Here is a 27874-nt window from a genome sequence, read left to right on the forward strand (position 1 = left end):
GAACTACGTTAGGGGTACACATGTCTGTGGAGTGCTCAGCCAGTTGAACGTTAATTTCATGAGCAGGCTGTTCCGTTGATCGGATCAACTGGAACCCTTGACGTCGTAAGCAACGGAATGCCAACAACAACAACTTTCTTATATAAACACGCGCACAATTGCTTCATCACAAATTGCCGTCCTAGCTCCTGCGTAATGGGATTACTCTGCTATGTATAATCAGGGCAGTGCAAAAAGTTGTTTTGCACAAGCATTTCTATAGCCAATTACACGGATGAAATTTACGTACGCTTAATAATGTTATGCAAAACAGCCTTCAGACTTTCCCTATTAATTTCATCGTCTTTTGAATTATGAACATATTTACATAAGGGTTTTTTCATTGTAAGGCTTTCTTTTTTAGTTGATTTTCACCTAGCAAGACTTATCGTAGATGGCGTAATAAGTCACACCCGGACAAGGTCGGGTTATACTGCTAGTATATAATAAAGGTGAAGGTGTGTGTCTGTGTGAAGCCTTTTTAAAAGTTAATAGAAATCCACATTTTCCACTTTTTCGTAAAAATTTTTACATCAATGGAATTTTCTCAATGTGAACTTTCCAGTGTAGTAATTAGATTTTTAAATTCCCATTTACTTTGTGTGATTTAAGGGAGATTTGACTGTTGTTTCTAGCAACTTTTATATTTCTTCCCTTCTGCCTGTACCGGTGTTCTTACACATCGATCACACGCTCAACATATAATATAGAGAGTAAGAATAAAAGAGGGAGAGAGAGAGAGAGAGAGAGAGAAAGTGATACATACAAAGTCATAGATTAACTTGGTTTACCTTTTCACTCTTACTTATTCTTCCACTCTTCCATTTAATACCGTTCTTCTATCCTTCTATCTCGGTCAAACTAAGGCATTTGAATGCATGTGTGTGTTTATATAAGAAAATACACAGAAACTAAATCTTATATCTATAATGTTGATGTGCTTATGTGTATGTTGTTGTCACAGATCACGTATGTGTGGATGTGTGTGTTTTTACATTTCTATGTTATGAAAAAGCATTTGACCCGGTGACAAAAATGAAAAACAATTAGTCTAATAAGTGTAAAACAACTTGTTGGGAACGAATAAGAAGAAAAAAATGCGTGCTCGTGAACGGGGAGGTGGGGATAGGACTCACAACATTCACCGGAGCCAAGAAACAAAAGAAGAATAGTGTAATAGATGTAAAACGACTTGCTCTGAACGAATATAAAAAAATGCGCTCTTGCGAAAGGCAGGGTGGGGAGAGGACTCGGAACATTCACATCGTCAGTCCATGGCCTCTAAACTATAGTGTTTGACCCGAGCTCAAAGGCAAAAAATAATTAGTGTAATAGGTGTAAAACAACTTGCTGTGAATATATATATGTATAAATTAAAACAGTAAGGTAAAAAATTGGGTATTAATTAATATCAACTTAATACCATGAAACTAGCACATTGAAAGAATCAGGAGATTCAGAAAAATTATCTGAGATCTCAAAGGATTATTGTATATGGATATATAAAGGAGACCACAAGGTGGATGGCCAATGTGATCTTCTTCTAGCACATTAGCCGTCCACCTAGTGGTCTTCTTTATACATATATATATATGTGTGTGTGTGTGTGTATGTGTATATATATATATATGTGTGTATATTTATATGTGTGTATATATATATATATATATATATATATATATATATGTATGTATGTATGTATATATATGTTATATATGTGTGTGTGTATGTATGTATGTATATATATGTTATATATGTGTGTGTGTATGTATGTATATATATGTTATATATGTGTGTGTGTATGTGTATATATATATATATGTGTGTGTATATATATATAGGAAAATAAAAAATAATAATAAGGCAGAATGCTAAACTGAAAGCATATTTTAATATAGATGTGTATAAGGAGGATCAAAAAGGATTTTAACCGGCTTTCATTGCATGGCAAATTTTCAAGAAGAGGGAGAATGAAAATGTTTTTTACAAAAAAATAAAAAATAATATATAAAAAAATAAATATACCAATACATTATATTGTCTTTGAGCTTTTAAAGTTCAATGGTAATCCATGTAGTTAATTGTTAGAAAGATTAGGATGCATGGAATTAAGAATCGTGCTGTGTTTAAAAAAGGCTGAGAGTTTATGTGTTAAACAGGAAGTTTGGTGTCAAAACAGGAAGTGTGTGTAAGGGAAGACATTTCTGTGGGTTTTACACTCTTTAGTTGGAGTTCTGGACTCTTTGTCAACAGGAAGTTTATGTCTGTTCTTAGAAAAGTAAGAAGTAAATTCCTTATATTCCCTTTCTATGAATGTAAAGATAGAATCTCTACACAAGAAAGAATCAACAAGGAGAATCTTTTTATAGAGAAATTCCAAACACTTCTTAACATACAAACCCCTCAGTGACCATATTCCCTTCTTTCGCCTACCCAATGAAATACATATAAATTTACTTCTTACTTCTCTAAGAACAGACATAAACTTTCTGTTGGCAAAGAGTCCAGAACTCCAACTAAAGAGTATAAAACCCACAGAATTGTCTTCCCTTACACACACTTCCCGTTTTGACACCACACTTCCTGCTTAACACATAAACTTTCAGCCCTATTTTTTAAAACAAAACAACTCACAATTCCATGCATCCTAATCTTTCTAACAATTATCTACATGGATTACCATTGAACTTTAAAAGCTCAAAGACAATATAATGTATTGGTCTATTTATTTTTTTATATATTATTTTTTATTTTTTTGTAAAAAACATTTTCATTCTCCCTCTTCTTGAAAATTTGCCATGCAATGAAAGCCGGTTAAAATCCTTTTTGATCCTCCTTATACACATCTATATTAAAATATGCTTTCAGTTTAGCATTCTGCCTTATTATTTTTTATTTTCCTTTATTTCTCCATGTGCGGCTAACACAACCCCACCATTTACTGACCTATATATATATATATATATATATATATATATATATATATATATATATGTGTGTGTGTGTGTGTGTGTGTGTGTGTGTGTGTGTATGTGTGTGTGTGTATGTGTGTGTGTGTTCTTGATATTCTTTCAGAGCAAGTTGTTTTACATCTATTAGACTATTTTTCTTTTGTTTATTGGCTCCGGTGAGGTGTCTCGGAACATTCACGATGTGAATGTTCCTAGCCCTCTCCTCACCCCCTCACCCGTTCGCGAGCGTGCATTTTTTACTTCATATCTGTTCCCAGCAACTGTGTAGCAACAGATCGCCAGCAATTGCTTCATCAGAAATTGCTGTCCTAGCTCCTGCTAAAAGGGATTACCCTGCTATGTATTATCAGGGCAGCGCAAAAAGTTGTTTTGCACAAGCATTTCTATAGCCAATTAGACGGATGAAATTGACGTACACTTAATAATGTTACGCAAAACAGCCTTCAGACTTTCCCTATTAATTTCATGGTCTTTTGAATTATGAACATATTTACATCATAATGGTTTTTTTCGTTGTAAGGCTTTCTTTTTCAGTTGATTTTCACCTAGCAAGACTCATCGTAGATGGCGTAATAAGTCACACCCGGACAACATCGGGTTATACTGCTAGTTATTAAATAAAACCAAGATTGTCTTACTTACAAATATTAAAATAGAACCAAATTAGAATCAAGAACAAGTGATGTAATTTGAAAACAATATACTTAAGTAACTGTATCTCACTGAAGATTTCTATTGATAGATGTGTGAAATCATGAAGGGAAAATTTTAGGCAATTGGTACTGAAAAGCAACCAATTGATTATGTTTAAGAGAAATTATGAAAACATATAGAGTGAGAACAACTTGGGTGGGTTAGATTTAAAAAGGAATGTTGGTATTGAATTTTGATCAGTAAATCTTGGGCAAATTAAGACGTACAAACTTATGTAAATTTCATTTCAAAATATGGTTAGTGAAATATGTATGCCTCAGGGTGATTTCCTACTAGTTGCTGAATGACATTTACACATTTTATTTACAATCTGTGTAATTTTTCTGATATTCTGCATCTAATTTTTCCTTGAATACTTTATTTGTTTAATAGTACTCACTTGCAGAAAAATGTGCTCTGCTCAATTTGTTTCCTTATAACTTTCTAAAAATGGGTAATGAAAGCTTCTTCAAATATATTTCAGATGTGTAGCAAACCACATCGAACATAGGAGTGGAATGAGAACATAGATACCATGCTCAAACCTTTTGGTAATGTGTTGTGCCTGATCTTCAGCTTTATGTTAACATCCACTGGGCAACTAAGTTCCACAACTATGCACAGTTTCTCTTCTCAATCCCAAATCCTTATATCAAATCTGTTGTGCTTACATTTTATTGAGGTCTTCACTGGTGCATTCCACCAATATTCCTTTTCATTAATAGTGGCTATGGCTTCGACTGTATTGCGGGTTTTTTATTTCTTTGTCCTCGGGATTATCCTTCCGACAGATTTCATTATAGGGTGTCCTAGCTAGAATGTCACATCTCATTGGCACATATATTACCATGATGACATTTTTAGACAACTGCTTATGATGTGGTTTATATCTTCAGTGTGAACTCCACAAAGTCTGCATCGGTTGTCACATTTTACAGCTTTCCTTGCATCTCTATCCCTTTTGTGCATCAGGTACTTGGTTGATATTTCCTGTTCCTGGATTGCAAATGCATACCCATCAAAGTGGGAGGTAGAGACTGCTTTGATGATTGATGTTACTATCATCACAGAACTTTCTACTAGCATATCCATGCATAGTCTTCTGCTCATATAGGCTCATCCTTTCATCTGATGATATATTGTGATAGAGTCATGCGACTTCTTTGGGCATGTTTTCTAGGTTATCAGACAAAGAATGTTGCTCAAGGAGCTGCCTTCCAAGTCTTATGATATTATCAGCCCCATGCATGCAAACTTGGTGAAGGATGCACTTCAACGCTTGGTAGTTAAAAGATGTTACCGAAGGGATGTGATGGGACATTCAAAGGCATTTTGGATTGATGTTAAGCCTTCCCACCTTAGGCAGAAGCGGTCTACGTCAATGTTTATGTGGAAATTATGTGTGCTGGTTAGTATTTTTATGCATGTATGTGAGTGAGTGAATAGACTGATGGGTGGATAGAAGGACATATATATATTTCATATGTAATGTCTGCAGAAAAAAATGCAGTGGAAATTGAAATATTTGGTAGAACGAGACATTTAATTTTTATGCAAAGAATTCTAATACTTAGTAATCAATGTATGCACTATCAATTTTACTACAGTTTTCTCTTGTGAACTATTGGCTATTTTGTGAAACAATGAAATTATTAATTAGAAAGCACCATAAATGAAACATTATCAAATTAAAAGAAATTGTGTAAAAATGAATACATGGAGGATCCTAATCCTGAGCATTGATTAAAAAAGTTAGAGAATAGAATTCTGTATGATTTTGGAGTGCAATGTTAGCTTGGTTTATAATTGTCAGTATAAAGCTTTGTAACAAATAGAATTTTTTAAATTTTATTTGGAAAAGCATGGTGGTTAACTTTAAACTTCAAATTTGACTTGACAGCTTTTCTGTTTTGGTTTCTAGACAAGGTGTGTATTGATAAAATATTTGATTTCTATGAACAAATTTTTAGTGAGATATCCAACCATCAAAACAAAGCACTTAGCTGAATCTTCTACACAAAAATCATAAAACACCATTGGAATCCAATTTGAACACTTATTACTAACAGAAGGAGACATAGAGTAATATAAGTCTGCTGTTCAACTTGCAAGTTTTAATGTTAATTTTTACATACTCCCACTGAAACACTTTCCTCTAAAACACAAATAAAATTAAAATCACATGGGCGACCACCTACAACTTTGTACATCAAACTTAAATGCTAGACATTGAAGCTTAAACCCAGACATACTACCTAAATACTTCTACTTGTTATTGTATTAACACTAAAAATTGTCTGTCTGAAGGAAATTCTAAAGCTAAAAATTTGTTTACTATCTCAGTCTTAACACTAACATAACTTCAATTTTGTATATGAGTTTCATTGCTTAATTCATTCAAAATGAAATTTTATCAACACATATGTTTTGGTGACAGAATGAAAGCACTGACACTTCACTATTGGATCATAATTGGAACTTAAACTGTATCAATATGCCATTTAATATAAAATTTCAAATTTATGTATTTGTTTTGCAAGAAAATTTTATCTTAAACTGACTGTGATGCTCAGAATCAGATGAAATTATCTTTTCAAACCTTCCACTTAATCAACAATCAGACCTAGTCTTAGCTCATAGATAGTAGGATATTTAGTACACTAAAACACTTTAAGCCTATTATATTTCCAAATAGCTAAAAATCTGTGGAACACAACCTCACACATATTTATCATATTAAAAAATTTCTAGTATTCTAATACTATATTTTAAATTTATTTTATCTTCATGTACATTGTAAATGCTTTCAACATTAAATTCTTTGTTACCGACGTCAACAGCACAATTTTGCTAATAGTTATTACTGCATTCTTACACAATAGAAAATAGTTTTTTTGTTATTATAATATATTAAAAAAATATACAACACTAAATAATCTATTCTACTATAGGCACAAGGCCTGAAATTTTTGCAGGGTGGGAGACAGTTTATTACATTGACCCCAGTGCCTGACTGGCACTTATTTCACCATCTTTTGAAGGATAAAAGGCAGAATCAACTTCAGCAAAATTTGATCTCAGAAAGAAAAGATGGATGAAATGCCACTAAGCATTTTACCTGGTGTGCTAACAATTCTGCCAGCTCACCGCCTTACACAACACTAAATAATAACAGTTCTATATTTAAGAGATGAGGAATTATTTACATTATTTACATTTGACGGATATTTGTGTTCATATAAGTTATTTATACACCTGTTTATCTAAACTGTAATCTCTTGTAGACCAATACTATTTTAATCCTCATTTTTATACCTTATAATCTTTTATCATCAATCATATATTCCAATGTAACTTACATTTCAGCATAACTTAAACTCCAGTGTAACTTATATTTCAATATAACATATTCCAATAAAACTTGCCTTCCAATGCAGTCATTATTACACTCTTTTATTTGGATGTCATGTGTTTTATGTTTTTTTCTTATTTAATAATTTCACTGTTCTAGCATAAAACATGTTTCTCTCAATAACAAACAGTAGTTTCATACATATAAATTTGACACAACCTCTGTAAAAGCTGCTATTTTATGATATGGACATTTTACATTCATCTTCCTCCCTCTGTAAGCTAATCATATGTGTGTGTGTGTGTGTGTGTGTGTGTGTGTACAGGCACAGGCACAGGCATGGTTGTGTTGTTGAAAAGTTACTTCTCAACCATATGGTTTCAGGTTCAGTCTTACTGCATTACTACATAATATCTTGGGCAAGCTCCAGGCCGTGTGTGTGTGTGTTTTTGGGTGTGTGGCAAGGGAGACAACAGTGACCTAACATTGCCAGGTCACTGTCATCTCCCATGCCACACACACATCAAGCCAAATTCTTCCTCTTCTGGTCAGTTCAGCATGCCTTGGCCTTTTAACTCAGGTACGTCTATTTTTTTCCATCTTTTTTCTCTCCTTATCTATTCTCTCTGTAGAAAAGTGCACACTCAAAGTATTAAAAACTTTTTCCATTTTTCCTGAACATCAACCTAATACACTTTGACCTCATCTTTGTGTTTTCTTTAATTTTGGACCATATATTGTATATGCTCATGTGGTCATCCCAGTGTGATCTTCCCTGATTGAACCTTCTCCTCTCTTGGACTCCCATCTCCTTTAAGACTTATTTCTTGGATTATTGCCACCTCTCAAAGACTACCTAACCATCAACTCCATCCAGATTATCACTTGAACTTTATACTACTTGGATTACCACCTTCCTGAATCCAACTCTGCACTCTTGTTTGTGTGTGTGTATATATATATATATATAATATATAAGCAATGTTAATTCTCTAAACAAAGTATTAACAGTAACTGCACGATAAAGTGTAGTATATTGCCACTTAAGTGTAGCTGACTCCTAGGGGTGGATGTTACTGTTGCTTTTAGCCCCAGGAGGACATCTCCTGCAGCTGGCTTATCGACACACTAAGCCAACTGGAGGAGATGTCCTCCTGGGGCTAAAAGCAACAGTAACATCCACCCCTAGGGGTCAGCCACACTTAAGTGGCAATATACTACACTTTATCGTGCAGTTACTGTTAATACTTCATTTAGAGAATTAACATTGCTTGTTTTCACCTTTTCGATATCAGTGAAGAATTTCACTGGAAAAGTAGATATAAGATTGCCAAGATTTTATCTCTCTCATCAAAGATCAGTGGCTATCAGACGCTGACGAAGGGAAATAACCCTGAAACCCAGGTCCGTTCGTGCTACAGATCATGATGGGAGGGATAACTTCCCTTGGCAAACAGGACACAGTAGTGTGTCGATAAGCCAGCTGGAGGACATGTCCTCCTGGGGCTAAAAGCAAAAGTAACATCCACCCCTAGGGGTCAGCCACACTTAAGTTGCAATATACTACACTTTATATATATATATGTATATATATATATATATATATATATATATATATATATATAGTCAATTTAAACATGAACAAGCAAAAAAAACACGAAAAAACATGAAAAACAACGTGAGGACGTGGAATAAGTACAGTGCTATTGGACGCTCAGGAAAGAAAAGAAAAGGAAGAGGATTTAACGTTTCGATCGGAGATCTTCGTCAGAAATATAGGAAAAGTCCAAAGAAGGGAAGACAGAGAAAGAAAATCGGCAACGATGCACATGCGGTCTGACAGCTGAAAGACAATGGAGCTCTACACATAATATCATGGAAGATTCTTGGAAATTCAAGCCCCTACATAAATGAAACTAAGCATTATAAACTGCATAGCCAAACAGATGAGGATACTAAAGGACTCCCTTAACCCGGGGAACATCCTTAACTCCAGGACAGAAGTTTTTTGACCCTGCTTGCACCTCAGGAAATCCCTGCTGGCAGTCAAAGGGAAACAATCTCTTGTTATTGACAGAGTAGCAAAGTTTTTCCTCTTCCATTTTCTAGAGAGGCCACTTGCTAGAGAAGCCACAGGCCTAGGGTCTGAAGAAATGCTGTAAAGCTAAGCACTTTATGGATGTGGAACTCAGGGTAACCCATATCTATCTTTATTTATATACTCTACTGCTCTATAACTTAGAATGTGCTTCTTTTTTTTGGATTTATGATTTACTGACGATATGTGTGTGTGTGTGTGTGTGTGTGTGCGTGCGCACATGTATCTATGTATATAGAAGGTTGCTCTCTCTGTCTCTTAGAGTGAAAGGCAGATTGTATGATGCTTGTGTGAAAACAGCAGTGCAACATGGTAATGAAATGTGGGCTGTGAAACCAGAAGATATTTGAAGATTAGAAAGACTGCACAGGTATGCAGATGAATAAGGAAAGTTGTATGAAGAAATACTGATTGCTAAATGTGGATGGAACTTATGGAAGAGGGAGACCCAGGATGATGTGGGACAAAATAGTGAAGTCTAACTTCAGGTAGTTGATCCTCACAGAGAAGATGACAAAATACTGAGATGAATGGTGATTTGCTGTTCTCAAGAAGACCTATCCATCTCAGTAAAAATGAGGTCCTAAAAGCATATCATTTATATTTATTATACCTGTGAAGCCTTTCCAGCCACACTCATCCTTCCCTCACACCACTAACTATGGCAGTATTTCTCAGATACTATAATTATATGACAGTAGTACTGTATGTGTTCCTTTTCCTTTTTGTACTACCAGTAATTCCTCTTCTTGGAACAACTTCCCCTGCCACCCAACCTGTACTCCCAATATTATCCCTTATCACTGCATGTCCACTGAATGCTCCTTTCCTTTGAACACCCTCTAATATCTGCCATCAATGCCGTTTTTTTTCTATCTCACTATATCCACCATTGTCTTCTGTCTCTGTCCACCTCTGTCTTTGTTACTCTGCATCTTCTCTCTACTTGGAACTTCTTTCTATTTCTCATCTATCAACACTTTTACTATACTGTTGCTCTCCATTTTCATATATCATCACCAATTACCCCTTGCTCCATGACCCATTCTTATCTTCTTTACATTCCCCCAAACTGAGACTCCCCATTGCCCATGACTCCATCAATGATCATCATTACTTTTGCTTCTGTATTCATTTCTACTGTCTGTTTCTCTCTTTCCTTTCTCATTATCACAAACCTACCTTCCCACTTAGCTTTCCTTGATTCCCTGCCATATTCTGTTTCTGTCCATATTCTGTTTCTTGTACTCTGCAAGTAGACCCTGATACATCATATTCACTATCATTTCTCCCTTTCCTACAGGGGTAGCCATGTATCTCCTTTACAGCGAAACACTTGTTCCTGTCCCTCTTTCCTACTTTAGCCTCCCTATACCTAGCACAAAACCACCTCCCTCAATACTGTACTTCCTCACACACTTTGTAAAGAGGTCTTGTCTTGTGAGTTATTTGGTGACATCACTACTGCAGGTGTCACCAAAATGTTCCCGAAATACTGAGAAAAGTGGTTGACATCAGCAAAATATTCAGCTGTAGAAACCTTACCGGAACCCAAAATAGACATTAGAGACTAATACAGAACTTAGGCTAGTCAGATCCTGTTGAACCATCCAACCCATACTTGCATCAGATATAGACATTAGATGATGATCATGAGAAGGAGGAGGAGGATAATTTCCATTACTGTTTAATGAGGAATTTTCAATTACCAACTGGTTAAAATAGTTTATGTCCCACTTAATGAATTCACCATAGCTTTGAATATAGTTAATTAAAAAACTGCATTTATTCATCAAAACTAAAACTTTATAAACAATGGCAATCTTTCTTGCTATTGTGTAGTTTATACACTGGATACTGAAAATAATAAAATGTCCTGTGTTACTGCATGGAATGGATGAGTACATCACATCTTCTGAGCATGAAAATTGAATACTTGGATGTGAAATGCATTTTCCAAGTTTGTTTTTGCAACTAATTCTAATTAGAATTCCTGTTGTTGTTTAGTCTCAAGTCTTGTTAGAGCTTACTCATGACATTTCAGTCATGATCGTCCCATCATCTTTTATAGCCACAACTACATGATCAAATGTATTTTTATTCTTTTAATGACAGTAAAGTGTGATTTTGGAGAGATTTGTCTGCTACTTCTAGCAGGGTAAACAACTGCGTGTTGGTTATCTCTACAGCAACTACAGGTGAATAAATATTTGTGAGTCACCCCACAATCTACCTTTCTTTGAGAATCTGTCTCTGTCTGAGTCTCTCTGTCTGCCAGTCTGCCCATCTGTCATTCTGTTTTGTTTATTGTTTGTCTATCTGGCTTATTGCCTGTCTCCCACTGAATGTAGACAAAAATAAATAACCAAAACAAAAGATCTCTGTCTATGCCTCTGATTTCTGTTGTTGCTCCAGTTCTTGTCGTTGGTGGTGATGGCAATGGTTGTACTGCTGCTAGCTGTTGTAGTGGTAGTAGTAATAATGGTACATTACTACAACTGTTGAAAACCTCAAAACTTTCAAGTCTGTTTTCCACCTTATTACTATCTCTACTACTGCCTGTGTCTTTCAGATACAGTTCACTTCATCATTTCAACTAGAACATTCCTTCACTACCACCACCCCTTACTTCCTTCTGAAAATTCTGATATTTTTATACATATATATGAATATATGTGTATGTATGTGTGTGTGTGTGTGTGTGTAATCACAAATATGCGTACATATACATATATATACATATATGTGTGTATCGTTCTCTCTCTATATATATATGCATGCATATATGTACATTTGTATATGTATCCACATATATATATATATAGACACACACACACACATATATATGTGTATATGCAAATATGTATGTGTACACACATATATATATATATATATATATATATATATATATATATATATATATACACACACATATGTATACACATGTATATATGCATATACACACATATATACATTTAAATATATATGCATGTATGTGTATGCGCACGTGCATGTGTGTGTGTGTGTGCACATGTGTGTGTATTTAACTTTGTATTTGTGACAGTTCTCCACTGACAACATGGTCTGACATATTGACAAAAATATCTAGGAGATACTAGAAAAGTTTTGTGCCAATCTTTCCTTGGGCTGTCTTATTTAATTTTTTATCAGCTACTACTACTACTACTACCAACGCCACCCCACCCCCACCACAACCATCATCATCATCACTATCATCACCATCATCATCGTTGTCGTCATCATTCAAAAATGACATGCTAGCTCGTCAAATACCATTCTTAGTAAGTACATGTGCATGGGTTGGCCAAAATAATGGAAACACCTTAGAATTTCAAACAAATTTATTTTAATATGGAGTAGGACCACCTTTGGCAGTAATTACAGCTTGAATTCTACGAGGTAGGGATTCGTACAAAGTTTGAATTGTTTCCAAAGGAATTTTTGTCCATTCTTCAGCTAAAACAATCTCCAATTCTTGTTGTGATGATGGTGGAGGATATTGACTCCTTACTTGTTTTTCTAAAATGCACCATAAATGTTCAATAATATTGAGATCTGGGGACTGTAGTGGCCAGATAAGATGTTGAATTTCACTAGAATGTTCCTCATGCCATTCAGTAAAAACTTTAGCTGTGTGAATTGGTGCATTATCATCCTGAAAGATTGCGTTTCCCTTTGGAAACAGTTCTGCAACCATAGGATGAATTTGATTAGATAAAATGCTTGAATAGTCTTCACTATTAATTCTGCCATGAAGGGAAACCATTGGGCTAGTGGATTTTCAAGATATAGCCCCCCCCCCCTTCCCCCAGATCATCACAGATCCTCCTCCATGTTTAACAGTTGGAAGAAGGCAGTCTGGGTCAAATGCTTCTTTTGGCTGTCTCCACATGTATACTCGGCCGGTGGTCAGAAATAAGGTAAAGGATGACTTGTCCGAGTAAATGACATTCTTCAACTGCTCCGCGGACCAACTCTGTAGGTTTTTACTCCACTCTAAATGCTTTGCAACGTTTGTTTTTGAAAGTAGTGGTTTTCTGATTGTAGCCCTCCCATGAAATCCAGTTTTGTGCAGCTCCTGGTGAACAGTTTTTTTGGAAACTGGGTTCTTGAGGTGGTCATTAAACTCTGCAGTAATTTTGGGAGCTGTACTTTTGTGATCCTTTCTAAAAATTCATGTAAGAGTCTGACAGTCCCTATCTGGAAGTTTTGGTTTTCTTCTGAAGTTTTGTTTCGACGAGGAGGTTTTCCCTCTTTCTCAAAGGCTGTCATTACATTTGAGACAGTACTTCTTGATACACCAAACATTTCATCTTTTTTCATCACACTAATGCCTGCCATATGAGCACCAACAATTTGAAAGTCCAATAGATCTGTCATTTTAATGAATTTTAATTACCTTTCTCTGATGATATCTGAAAAGAAACAGCAATTTTAGCAAAACATATATTAAGCAACACTAATAATAAATAAAAAAAACACAAAAATAAACAAGCGTTTGATGGTTTTATAGATATCTCAAAATTATGATGCTATGATGCTAGGTATTTCCATTATTTTATCCAACCCCTGTATATGTGTGTGTGTTTATATGTATACACATACACATCTATATGTTTTTGTACATATATATATATATATATAAAGGTTTTTAACTTTTAAATTTGCATATTCAAAAAAGACAGAGACTTCAAACTCGATATATCGATTTATTCACCACTCTATGTCAACATTTCTGTGCCAAACTTATCCAGTGACTGGTCCATTGGATTTTGACATTTGGCACTTCTTCAGGAATGGTTACTATCGGAACAAAACACGAAAAAACACATACATGACGATCATATTAAATCATTATTAAAATCCCGTTACAGTTCCCATATATATATATATATATATATATATATATATATATTTGTGTGTTTATGTATATTTGTATATGTTGTGTGTGTGTTTGTGTATTAATGTTTGTTTTTATGCTCACTTATAATAATAATTTTACATTAATCTGATGGGCTACATTTGTAGCATACAAATTTATTATTTTTAAACAAGAATGTCGTTGATAGTGACTTTGAAGTTTTGGTTAGCTAAACCATTTGATGATGGCTTACTCGCCAAAACTTTGAAGTTGCTGTCAACAACATTCTTGTTTAAGAATAATATATATGTGTGTGTTTGTGTATTTGTATGTATATATGCATATACATATGATCTGATGGATGGGCAAATCAGTGTGTGCATACAACAGAGTTTAAGTGATTTAATAGAAAAATTGGGTATAAGAGGCATCAAATGTTGTGTGCAAGAGAGAAGACTGCACTGGTATGGTCTTGTAATGCATATGGATGAGGACAGCTGTATATAGAAGTGCCAATCTCTAAGAGTGGAGGGAACCTCTGGAAGGGGTAGTAGACCCAGGAAGATGTGGCAAGAAGTGTTGAGAAATGATCTATAGTTGTTGAGCCTCACTGGGGCTGTGCTTGAGATGTTGCATCAAGTTAAGTTAAACCATGACCATCCATACATACAGGCATGTCCTTCACAGCCAGCACCCCTCCCCCATGCACACATATTTCTATGATCTGTCAAAACTCCCCACAAACCATCTTCCCCATACCCCCATCACCTAATGCAGGCCCCCTCCACTGTCCCTCATGTACCTATCCACACACTCTCCATGGTCTCACATATCTACCGTAAATTCCAATTCCTCTCAGCACCACTTGCTACATCCCCTCCCAACCATTCCTTTCAACATCACTTGCTATCTCTAATCATCTTCCCTCCCACTCTTATGGAACATCCCCTATATTCTCTCTTTGCTACTTATACTCCTGCACTCATTGTTCCCTGTGGGTGGGCCCTCTCTCTCTCTTACTCTGATTGTCTCTCTCTCTCTCTCTCTCTCTCTTTCTCTCTCTCTTACTCTGATTGTCTCTCTATATCTTTCTCTCTCTCCCTCCCATATTCCTCCCATATTCCTCTTCTTGCTTGTCCTATTGAGATACCCAAGTATCTTCTCTGTTAGTAAGAGGGCTATTTCTGTTATTCTTTTATACACTAATCCCAAGCCTGGCACAAAGCCACTTCTATCAGTTCCACTCCCTCTCTCAGCTCAGAAGTCTTTGTCTTGCAAGTAACTTCATGACCATGTGTGCGCTGATGCCACATAAAAAGCATCCATGTTGGTGCCATATAAAATGCACCCACTCTGGTGCCATTTAAAAATACCTGTGCTGGTGCCATGTAGTGGTGCCATGTAAAAAGCACCCACATAAAAACACTTGTGCTGGTACCATATAACAAGCACCCAGTAGACTCTGTAAAGAGGTTGGTGTTACAAAGGGCTTTCAGCCATAGAAACTATGCCAAAACAGAAAATTGGAGCCTGTGAAGCTCCCTGGCCTGCCAGCTCCTGCCAAACCAAACCCATGCCAGTATGGAAAATGGACATTAAATGATGATGATGATGGCGATGATATATATATATATGTAAACGGATGAAGACTCCCTTTGGTCATGAATGACCATGGATTGAACCTAGAAAGTTACCATCCAAAGCACTACTCTGGACAAATTTGTTTATGGAAGAGCATCAGTTGCCCATGCATACCAGCCTCCCCTCTCCACACCACAAATGTTGTCTAAGAGAAAGGCAAAGGCCATTACAGCTTGGCACCAGTGATGTTGCAACTCAATTCTACTGTTGACTGAACTGGAGCAAGAACACCACTCATAACCCAGTCTAAGAATCAAATTCACTACTTCATGATTGTGAGCCTGATGTTCTAACCACTGAGCCATGCACCTTTGCCTATTATATATATATATATATATATATATATATATATATATATATATATATATATATATATATATATATAATGTGTGTGTGTGTGTGTGTGTATGTGTGTATATATATATATATATATATATATATATATTCACACACTAGCATAGCTAGGGTGTGCGGTAGGGGTGGTCCACCCCAGGGCAGCACACACTTTAGCTACGCTGTTGGTTGTTGGCACTCTGTCGCTTACGACGTCGAGGGTTCCAGTTGATCTGATCAACGGAACAGCCTGCTCATGAAATTAACGTGCAAGTAGCTGAGCACTCCACAGACATGTGTATCCTTAACGTAGTTCTCGGAGATATTCAGCGTGACACAGTGTGACAAGGCTGACCCTTTGAATTACAGGCACAACAGAAACAGGAAGTAAGAGTGAGAGACAGTTGTGGTGAAAGAGTACAGCAGGGTTCGCCACCATCCCCTGCCGGAGCCTCGTGGAGCTTTAGGTGTTTTCACTCAATAAACACTCACAACGCCTGGTCTGGGAATCGAAACCGCGTTCCTATGACCACGAGTCCGCTGCCCTAACCACTGGGCCATTGCGCCTCCACTTAGCTACGCTAGTGTGTGTGTATATATATATAATTATATATTCACCTATATATATATATATATATATATATATATATATATATATACTTATATTTATATACACACTGGCCAAAATAAGTGTGAGACCAATAATGACAGTTAGCTGCAGGAGAAATATTTAGCCAAGGATAAACCTCTGTACGTGGCCTTCGTTGACATGGAGAAAGCCTTTGACAGGGTCCCCCGATCCCTTATCTGGTGGTCAATGAGGAAACTTGGGATAGAAGAATGGTTAGTGAGAGCTGTGCGAGCCATGTACAGAGATGCTGTCAGTAAGGTGAAGGTTGGAAATGAGTACAGTAATGAATTCCGGGTAGAGGTAGGGGTCCACCAAGGTTCCGTCCTCAGCCCCCTCCTATTTATCATAGTCCTCCAGGCGATCACAGAGGAATTCAAGACAGGTTGCCCCTGGGAGCTCCTCTATGCTGATCACCTTGCACTAATTGCGCAGTCACTATCAGAACTAGAGGAGAAGTTTAAGGTGTGGAAGCAAGGACTAGAATCGAAGGGCCTTAGAGTCAACCTAGCAAAAATCAAAATCCTAATAAGTAGGAAGGTAGATAAAACACAAACCCCTTCAGGTAGATGGCCCTGCTCAGTATGCAGTAAAGGAGTAGGTAGTAACTCTATAAGATGTACCCGGTGCAAGCTATGGACACATAAGAGGTGCAGCAATATCAAAGGCAGATTAACTACAAAGTTAGTTTTTGTATGTGGCAGATGTTCAGGTGCAATAAACACTGTAAACAAACAGGAAACAACTTCTATCTCATTCCAGGGAGAAAAACTAGAGGTAGTTGATAGCTTCCGCTATCTGGGTGACCAAGTTAGTAGTGGGGGTGGGTGCACTGAAAGTGTAACTGCTAGAATAAGAATAGCCTGGGCCAAGTTTAGAGAGCTCTTACCTCTGCTGGCGACAAAAGGACTCTCACTCAGGGTAAAAGGCTGAACATAAGAAGCGTCAGTAGTGGTGTGCAAGAGAGACGATTGCGCTGGTTTGGACATGTGGTGAGAATGAATCAGGATAGCTGCGTGAAAAAGTGCCACTCCCTAACAGTTGAGGGAACCCGTGGAAGAGGTAGGCCCAGGAAGACTTGGGCTGAGGTGGTGAGGCAAGACCTTCGAACATTGGGCCTCACCGAAGCGAGGACTACTGACCGAGACCTTTGGAAATGTGCTGTGCATGAGAAGACCCGGCAAGCCAAGTAAGATCGTTGCCAGTGCCCCTGGACTGGCTCTTGTGCGGGTGGCACATGAGATGCACCATTTTGAGCGTGGCCGTTGCCAGTACCGTCTGACTGGCCTTGTAGGGTTTTCGAGCGAGATCGTTGCCAGTGCCCCTGGACTGGCTCTTGTGCGGGTGGCACATAAAAGACACCAGTTCGAGCGTGGCCGTTTTCGTGCGGGAGACACGTAAAAGCACTCACTACACTCTCTGAGTGGTTGGCGTTAGGAAGGGCATCCAGCTGTAGAAACTCTGCCAAATTAGATTGGAGCCTGGTGTAGCCATCCGGTTGCACCAGTCCTCAGTCAAATCGTCCAACCCATGCTAGCATGGAAAGCGGACGTTAAACGATGATGATGAAAACTATATGAGATTATTTTACTTTTTACAGTTTAAGTAAAATTTTTTGACTCTTTCAAATGATACAGGTGTTATAGGTCCTTCTACAATTCGAATAATTTTAATCCACAATTAATTCAAATGATGAAAACTTGTCAGCAAAATAAGTTTAAGGCCGTACCAAATTATTTTGTTAAAATTGAAAATTTATGGCATAAAGGATCAATGAACAAAATTTTTTTATTAGTTCCAGAGCCATTATTTTCAATTACAGCCTTACAATAGTGGAACATGAAGTTTGACAAATGCACACAAAAATCAGTTGGCCTGTTCTGCCAGATTTCTTCAATAAAATTATATGATTGGAGCAAATTTGTTGGTTTTTTTAGCATGAACTCTTTTAGAAACATAATTCCATAAATTTTCTATCTGATTCAAATCTGAGCTCTGCAGAGGCCACTTAGTAACCACCATATTATTGCACTCAAAATATTGCAAAACTTTCCTAGTCTTATAAATGGGGCAATTGTCTTGCTGGAAAATAGATCCCAGTGGCATCTGATAATTTAAATATGGCAGCACATTTTCATTTACTAATTGCAGATAGCCTATGCTGTTCAGTCTGCCATCAGCCTTAACAATTGTACCAACACCTAATCTACTTAACGCAGCCCATGTCATTACCCCACCACCACCCACTTGTGCCGTTTTCTTGACACATTTACGATGGAATTCTTCAGTTGGACAGCATCTAACAAGTTTTTCTGTTTGAATCAAAGATGCAGAAGCAGGATTCGTCGCTCCAAAGAACTTTTGACCAGTCTTCGGCCGTCCATTCAATATGGCTTTTAGCAAACTTGATCCGCTTCCGCCAGTTTGTCTCAGAAATTATCAGCTTCTTTTGAGCAATCTGGCCGAACAGTCCAAATTCTTTTAGGCGGTTTCTGATATAGTTTGTGGTGTAAAGCTGATGTCAGTTTCGTCAGATAATTGCTTCCAAATGTCCACTGCTGTTAACATTTGGTTACCTTCAGAGAGCCTATGAATTCGCAGATTCATCTGTACTGCTGTTTTTCTCAGAGCACCTGTTCTTTTCTGATCTTTGTATTGGCCAGTGGCTTGGTACAGCTTCCATGTTTGAACACAAGCTGTTTTGCTGCATCCTAGTTGCTTGCTAATGTTCATGAAGGATACATTTTGCTGATGAAGCAACACAATCTTTGATCTAGTAACTGGGCTGATACTACAATGCTTTCCCATAGTGAATTAATGTGTAACAATGCTGTTATTAAACAAAACAGTGCAGTACAACCAGCCATATGACCACCCATTTGGTTTATTAATTTGCATAATCTTGGTCTGAGCTTAAACTTATTTTGCTGACAATTTCTAATCATTTGAATTAATTGCACATTAAAATTATTTGAATTGTAGAAAGATATATAATGCCTATCTCATTCAATAGAGAAAAAAATCTACATAAATTGTAAAAGATAAAAATAATTTTATACTGTTTTGCTTGGTCTTAAACTTATTTTGGCCAGTGTATATATTCACCTATATATATATATATATATATATATATATATATATATGAAAGTTTATGTGGATTACTTAATACAGTTTTTGAAGTGTAAAGGTGATATTTTAGAAAAAAATTATTTTGTTCAAAAATGTTATGAAATCTTTTGTGAGGATGGTACTAACCTTTTTGGGAAGAAGTCTTTTTCTAGTGTGTGAGTGCTTTCATTAAACGTTTTCAAACACATGTTCTCTTAAAAAGGAAGTTGTTATTTTTGTGGTAGTGGTAGTATTATTTCCGGTTTATTTTCGGACTCTTGGTATTGGTCATAAATATTCTTTCACCATTGTTTATTATATAGAGTGTTGACTATTTTCGGTTTAATTTTGGATTTAGAATTCTTATAAAGTATTATTTTTGTTTGCCTTTTGTAATTGTACATTTTCATCATTTATTTTGTAAAATGGGAATATTTTAAATTTTCCATTTGCACAGATATCTAGATGTTCACTGCATGGGACATTCCTAATAGATGAATCCCTAATTTGTTGTTTATACACATTCACACAGCTGTTCAGTTTCCTTCTTGTCTCCCCAATGTAGTTTTCTTTACATTGTGAGCATGTTTTTTGTTTTGCAATGAATTCTAATTCCTTCCCATTCTTGAGTTTTTTTGATTGCCCCTTATTCAATTAATTTGCATGTCCCACTACAAGGGTCACCACAGTTGATTACTTGTATCGTTTATTTTTCAAATGTGAATCTGGCTTTGTTAGGAGTCTCTTGAGATTGGATAGTTGTCTTCAACTGTTGATAATTTGTGATTTTTTAATTATTCATTGGAGATTCGGTAATTGATGTAGAATTGGGAGGTATCGTTTGGCTGAGTGCAAGATGTTGTAGTTTCTATGATTGTGGGTGACTACAAACAGAATATTTATATTTGTATTTTTTTTTCAGACCTAGCCGGAGTGTTTCTCCGTAAGGTAGAGATCGGGATTTCCTTTGCTTTTGTTACGGCATATTGAATTAACTTGTTGGGATATTTTTGTTTCTGAAGGAATATATTAAGTTCTGCCAGTCGTTTCTCTCATCTAACGGTATCTGTGACTGTTGAGCATATTCACCTTGTCATATTAAACGGTATGTTCCTTTTTGTATGGGAAGGGTGGCAAGATCTAAAATCTAAACATTGGTGTGTGTCTGTGTTCTTGTAATACAGGTCAATTGTAACTTTCTCATTTTCTTTAATTATCAGGATGTCCAAAAAGAGTACCTTTACATTTATTTCCGTAGTGAATTGGATTGAGACATAAATGTTATTTATTAATTTAAGAAATTTTGTAAGGTTCTCCTCATTTAGGTTCCAAAATATAAAGCAGTCATCTAAGAATCTTTTCCAGTTTCTTATGAGGTAAGTTTGGAGGTGGTCGTCAAAAGTAGTTTTGGATAAGGTATAAATTTTTTCTTCTATGTATCCCATTACTAGTGTGAAAAATGTTGCTGTGACTTTCATATCCATTGCAGTGCCTTGTATCTGTAGATAATATTGATTATCAAAGAAGTAGTTGTTTTCCAGTACTATCTGTAAACCTTCAAGTATATATTCTTTTGAGAATCTCTCCTGAATTCTTTGTAGTTGTTTGTTTATCCAGAATTCTACTGCTTCTAGTCCATATATATATGGGGAATATTTGTGTAGAGACTAGTTACATCAAAGCTAGTGAGTACTATCTCTTTATCTACTTGTTCTGGGATATAGCTTAAGAAGTTCATGTCATCTCTAATGAAATTGGGAACTAATCTGCATAAAGTTTTTTAAATTATGTTCAGCAAGTTGCTTAATCTTTGGGTGCTGGATGCTGGTCCTGCAACAATCAGATGCAATTTGAGATCAGTTGGTTTGGGAATCTTTGGTGATCTGAATCTTTATATATGGAGTATGGAAGTCTTTTAAGTTGTTGTTGATCTGTTTGGATTTATGGATTTTAGTACATCCATAAAAATTACTTGTTTCCATTTTAAAATTGGTGAGTTAATCCAACTCCTTTTTTATTAAGTCATCTTCAAATTTGTTGGTAAATTTTCCAGTTTTACTCATAGTTCGTTTATCAGCATTGCTATCTAGTTTTTTTGTAGAATTGCTGGTCATTGAGTTGTTCTAAGACCATTTCCCTGTAATGGGTCTTGTCCATTATTACAATAACTCCTCCTTTGTCAGCTTCTTTAATAACTATAGATGAGTCTTCTTGTAGACATTGTAATGTGTTTTGTTCCTCATCTGTAATATTTTGTTTTACAAGGTTTGCTAGAATGTTTGAGCTAGCAGATCTTTGCAGGTGTATTATATATTCCTCCAGATATTTGTTTCTGTTTATTGGAGGTTTAAAACCTGTTTTGTTCTGCACAAGTGATGGATCATAGTTGTGATTGTTTTGAAAGAATTCACATAGGCGAAGTTCCCTGCAAAATTCCTTGGTATCTTTTATAAGGTCTTGTACTGTTATTATCAGTCTGAATATGCTTGAGGCACGTTCAAATAGGTGAACAAGCCACTCACTGCATTTTGTCATGGAAAATATATTCCATTTGTTGACAAATGGTGTGTATACACATATATCAGCTTGCAGTGCCACCTATTCAGACTGTGAGATGCATGCATTTTGGAGTAGTTATCTCCTCTTTGGTCATGGACACCAGGCTGCAGTGCTGCAAGCTGATTGAAGAGACTGATTCTCTAATGCTTCTCCAGCTACCATATGGTGACTGGCAGCACTGTAATAAAAAATAAAAAATGCATCTGAAACAGCTGTAATGAACATTTAACTCGTTTGTGTTCTTATTTAATGTAAACACCATTCCTGGAACCTTCCCTACATTGGATTGTGAAACTGCATGCTGGTGTGCATGGACATATAATTTCATGTACATGTATATACATACATATATGTATATTTCAGTGTATATGTACATGTATGTGTAAGTGTATGAATATGTCTGTGTATGCACAGGTATATATACAGATGTGTTTGTATATGGTATATACACTGATGTGCAGATTTTGACCCTTGTTTGATGTTGAAGTAGCGGAAGGGTAAGAAGAGATTAGAGGGGCAGAATAGAGGGAGGGAAGATGAAGCTAGAAGGAGGTGGGGAAGAAATTCGAGGGATGAGGGTAGGGTGTGGTATAGAAGGACGTGCTAGGTAGAGAGGAATGTGTGAAGAGAATCAATTCTTCAGTATTCTTTCTCTGCCACCGACCCACCTTCATTCTTTAAATTTTTCCCTTGTTGCACTGTTGGTATCTATAACTAGATCCCTTCCCTTCATTTTGATACCTGCCCCTCCCTTTTCTTATACCCACTTCCCTTTTTTTACCATCCCCTCTGGCCCCTCTGTCCCAACCCCATTCCCTATTTCATTCAGCAATACTAAACATCTGCAGGCATTCAACAATCCAAGAATGAGGCATCAAATTAAACTCAATCCAGGCCATATACATGTTGGTATGATGGGTTTTTTTTGCAATGCCTCAAAATTGTCTTAGTAACCTGGTGATCATTGGTACCCTAGATTTCTTTCTATATCTTTTTTTGTTTCTATGGTAATATTTCTTCATATAAAAGAAAAGTATATGCCTTCTCCACAATCATTCCAGTATATACCTTCCATATTATGTTCAGGCATGCTACTACGATAATAATTTCCCCACAACATTCTCCTTCTATCTTTCATTACAAGTGTTGTCCTTCTCATTAACATCCAATAGGGAAGTGCATCCTTCTGGACACATTCGTTCAATTCAGTTGCAAGTCATTCATGAACTGCATTGCATATCTTCAACCAAAACTGATGGATTCCATCTGGGCTGGGAACTTTCCAGTTTGGTTCCTTGGCCACTTGATCCTTCACATCCTTCAATTCACAGTAAGGTTTCTTTGTCTATTTCCTCCTCACAATTCTGTCTTGATGATTTCTATCCACTTAGCATCTTTTCTGGTGTTTCCCCATTCCAGAGCTCTTTGGCCTGGTGAGCATTAGGAACAGCATCCTTCCCACTGTCTCATTCAAAAATGTAGAAGAATTGTTTTTTTAGTTATTTGGAATAATGTATTCTCCTCAAACTTTTTATTTCTGCTCACACATCTTCTTATCTTCTGGCTTTACATCAAAATCTTCTGTTTTAATTGTTCCATCACTATATAGAATCCATTGTTCCATAGTTTGTTTCTTGTCTCATGTCTCCTGATCAACCTTTTCCTCATTTCCCCTTTTCCTCTATAAGCCATTGCTCAATTTTACTTAACTCTTGTCTTGACCACATAATGTCATTTTCTATGCTTCATTTACATCATGGTCCTCTTTTGCCTTACGCTGTTTCAATCAATTGTAATTTCTCCTCGGTAGCTTGGATAAGATTCCTTGTTTGCATTACGTCCTGTCTGAATATGTGATATAACTGTATTCATTTTTTTATAATTTCATATATCATAGTCCTATCAACCCTTTTCATATTCATTGGGATTTTTCTTCATGAGCATTCATCAAATCAATTAGCCATCTTTGTAGTTCAAGCAATTCCTCATCTAATTGGCTCCTCCACTGCAGTTCATTATTATTTGTTAGCACAATGGACAGAATGTTTATTGGTATTTAATATGCATTTACATTCTGGGTTCAAATTCCACCGAGGTCGATTTTGTCTTTCATCCTTTTGAGCTCAATAAAATAAGAACCACTTCTGTGGTTGCAAAATCAGCTAGCTCCCTCCCCCAGAAATTTAGGCCTATAATAGAAAGGATTATCATCTTCATCATCATCATCATCATCATCATCATCATCATCAACAACAACAACAACAACAACATCATCATCATCATCATCATCATCATCATCAACAACAACAACAACAACAACATCATCATCATCATCATCATCATCATCATCAACAACAACAACATCATCATCATCATCATTTTATTATTATTATTACTACTATGATCTATTTTATTTCCAGCTTTATTGTTCATTAAACTTTGGATTAAACTGGACATTATTACATAAGTTTGTCACTCCAAGATTCTTTTGGTAAGTAAATCATTTTTATTTTAATATAATATTCTTATTTTCTTCAATTTTTTATTTCATATTTTTGACGTCAGGAGTGAAGGCCATGTTCAGAATGTATTATAGACTATTCAAGACTGATGCAAGGGCAGTAGGAGGGTGTCCTTAAACTGGAAACTTGGTCCAAAATCCTTGCAACAGAGTGGACTCCGCTAAAGGCACAATCTGGGTGTTGAATAAAGTCTACCACTGAGGTAGGTCCTGGCAGGATTTGAATTCAGAATGGAAACAGCTGGAATAAACACAGTAAGCTACCTGGTCCAATATTCCACCAACCCACTATCTTGGACTGGTACCTTTTTAATGAATCTGAAAGGATGAAAGGCCAAGGGGATTTTTGATTTTTGTAGGATTTGAACACAGAGTGTAAAGATTTGGAACAAACCCCACACAATATACTCTCCAATGCTCTAATAACTCTGAATAAATTCTTTTAGTATTTAGTTTTATCTCCCCCACCTCTCTCTCTCTCTCTCTCTGTACACACACACACACACACATATATATGTATATATATATATGTGTGTGTGCATATATATGTATGTGTGTATATATATATATATATATATATATATATATATATATATATATATATGTAGTAGTGGGGGTGGGTGCGCTGAAAGTGTAGCTGCTAGAATAAGAATAGCCTGGACAAAGTTCAGAGAGCTCTTACCTCTGCTGACGACAAAAGGACTTTCACTCAGAGTAAAAGGCAGATTGTATGATGCATGTGTACGAACAGCCATGCTACATGGCAGTGAAACATGGGCTGTGACTGCTGAGGACATGCATAAGCTCGCAAGGAATGAAGCCAGTATGTTCCGATGGATGAGTAATGTCAGTGTGCATACCTGACTGAGTGTAAGTAACTTGAGAGAAAAATTGAACATAGGAAACATCAGCTGTGGTGTGCAAGAGAGACGATTGCGCTGGTATGGACATGTGATGAGAATGGACGAGGATAGCTGTGTGAAAAAGTGCCACACCCTAACAGTTGCGGGAACCTGTAGAAGAGGTAGGCCCAGGAAGACCTGGGCTGAGGTGGTGAGTCAAGACCTTCGAACATTGGGTGTCACCGAGGCAATGACTTCTGACTGAGACCTTTAGAAATATGCTGTGCGTGAGAAGACCCGGCAAGCCAAGTGAGACCTAAACCCAAGGCCTCTCCCAGGGGTGTAGCCAGCCCACTTATGCCTATCTTTCCTTCTTTGGACACTAATCTCCAAAGACGCTTGCAAAGACCTGTTGAGGCAAGTGAAATCGAAACCGAACTAAATTCGATGACTGGCACCCATCATCGTCTCCTTCATTGGACACGAAACTCAGCTTGTGAAGACTTATTGGGGCAAGCAAAAGCGAAATCGAGATGGCATCTGTGTCCAGCGTCACCTTTCTGGCACTTGTGCCCGTGGCATGTGTAAGGACTTTCAAGCAAGATCGTTGCCAGTGCCCCTGGACTGGCTCTTGTGCGGGTGGCACATAAAATACACCATTTGAGCGTGGCTGCTGCCAGTACCGCCTGACTGGCCTTCATGCCGGTGGCATGTAAAAGCATCTACTTCACTCTCAGAGTGGTTGGCATTAGGAAGGGCATCCAGCTGTAGAAACTCTGCCAAATCAGATTGGAGCTTGGTGTAGCCATCCGGTTTCACCAGTCCTCAGTCAAATCGTCCAACCCATGCTAGCATGGAAAGCGGACGTTAAACGATGATGATGATATATATATGAGAGGAAGTCAAAAATGATCTGCACTTTCACAATAACATATTTTTATTATTATCACACTTCCTTCTGCGCATGCATGCTTATAGTTGGTACTATTGTGCTCATGTGATTGAAGGCTGAGCCTGATTGTGCCATTTTCCTTTCTGGTTTTGCAGTGTAATCATGGCCACTCCACTAGCATTGTGCACCAAAGAAGAACAAAGAGCAGTGATCCGATTTCTTTGGTCGGAAGGTGTGTGTCAGGTCCTGAAATTCATCACAGGCTTAGCACAATACAGGGACAGTGGACTACCACATAGAAGTGTATATTAGTAGATCAAGAAGTTTAAAAGTGACCAGACAAGCTTGACATACGAAGAGGAAGCAAGATGCCCATCAACCTCCACTACTTTGGTGCACATTGCTAGTGGAGTGGCCATGCTAACACTGTAAAGTCAGAAAGAAAAATAGCGCAATCAGGCTCAAACTTTGATCACGTAACCATAATAGTTCCAACTATAAACACACATGAACAGAAGGAAGTGCGATAATAATAAAGATATGTTACGGCAAAAGTGCGGATAATCTTTGACTTCCCCTCATATACACACACACACATACATGAACACACACACACACATATATTCAAGATCAAAATCCTATAGTAGTTTATAAAATAGAATTCAGTAATATAATGGTTGGAGGTCATTCAGATAATTTTGCAGTTTTTTCTTTGAAACAAAAAAAAAGTAATCTTATACTAGGAGTTTAGTATTTCACTATTATTGCAATGTCTCTCTTAGAATTGTATTAAAAGGACAAAACCAGTGGCTAAATCACCCAAAATATGTTTTGGTATTGATAGGTAGACTCAATAGAGTGATAGACAAAATATGCTGGGAACAATGTATTGGTAGAATCAATGGAGCATTGGATTAAATATGTTGAGGACAGTCAATTGCAAGAAACAGCAGAGCAGAAAACACAAGGCGCAGGAGTGGCTGTGTGGTAGGTAGCTTGCTTACCCATCACATGGTTCTGGGTTCAGTCTCACTGTGTGACACCCTGGGCAAGCGTCTTCTACCATAGCCTTGGGCCAACCAAAGCCTTGTGAGTGGATTTGGTAGGCAGAAACTTAAAGAAGCTCTTTGTGTGTCTGTGTTTGTCCTCCCAGTATTACTTGACAACCAATGCTGGTGTGTTTATATCCCTGTAACTTAGCAGTTCAACAAAAGAAACTGATAGAATAAGTACTAGGCTTACAAAGAATAAGTCCTGTGGTCGATTTGCTTGAATAAAGGTGGTGCTCCAGTATGGCCGCAGTCAAATGACTGA

The 27874-nt window shown here is 36.9% G+C and overlaps 1 protein-coding gene across 4 annotated transcripts in view; it reads left to right on the forward strand.

The window, feature by feature from the left end:
- Positions 1-27874, forward strand: part of LOC106878084 (VPS10 domain-containing receptor SorCS3) — a 1080069-nt gene that overhangs the window by 512662 nt on the left and 539533 nt on the right. For all 4 annotated transcript variants that reach the window (XM_089362577.1, XM_052972785.2, XM_089362576.1 and 1 more), the window contains one exon: positions 24726-24796. In XM_089362577.1, the coding sequence (XP_089218703.1) occupies positions 24726-24796 (71 nt within the window). The remainder of the gene's footprint in view (positions 1-24725; positions 24797-27874) is intronic.

The sequence above is a fragment of the Octopus bimaculoides genome, chromosome 14 (genome assembly GCF_046866305.1).
Source record: "Octopus bimaculoides isolate indiv1 chromosome 14, ASM4686630v1, whole genome shotgun sequence".
NCBI classification, from domain to species: domain Eukaryota; kingdom Metazoa; phylum Mollusca; class Cephalopoda; order Octopoda; family Octopodidae; genus Octopus; species Octopus bimaculoides.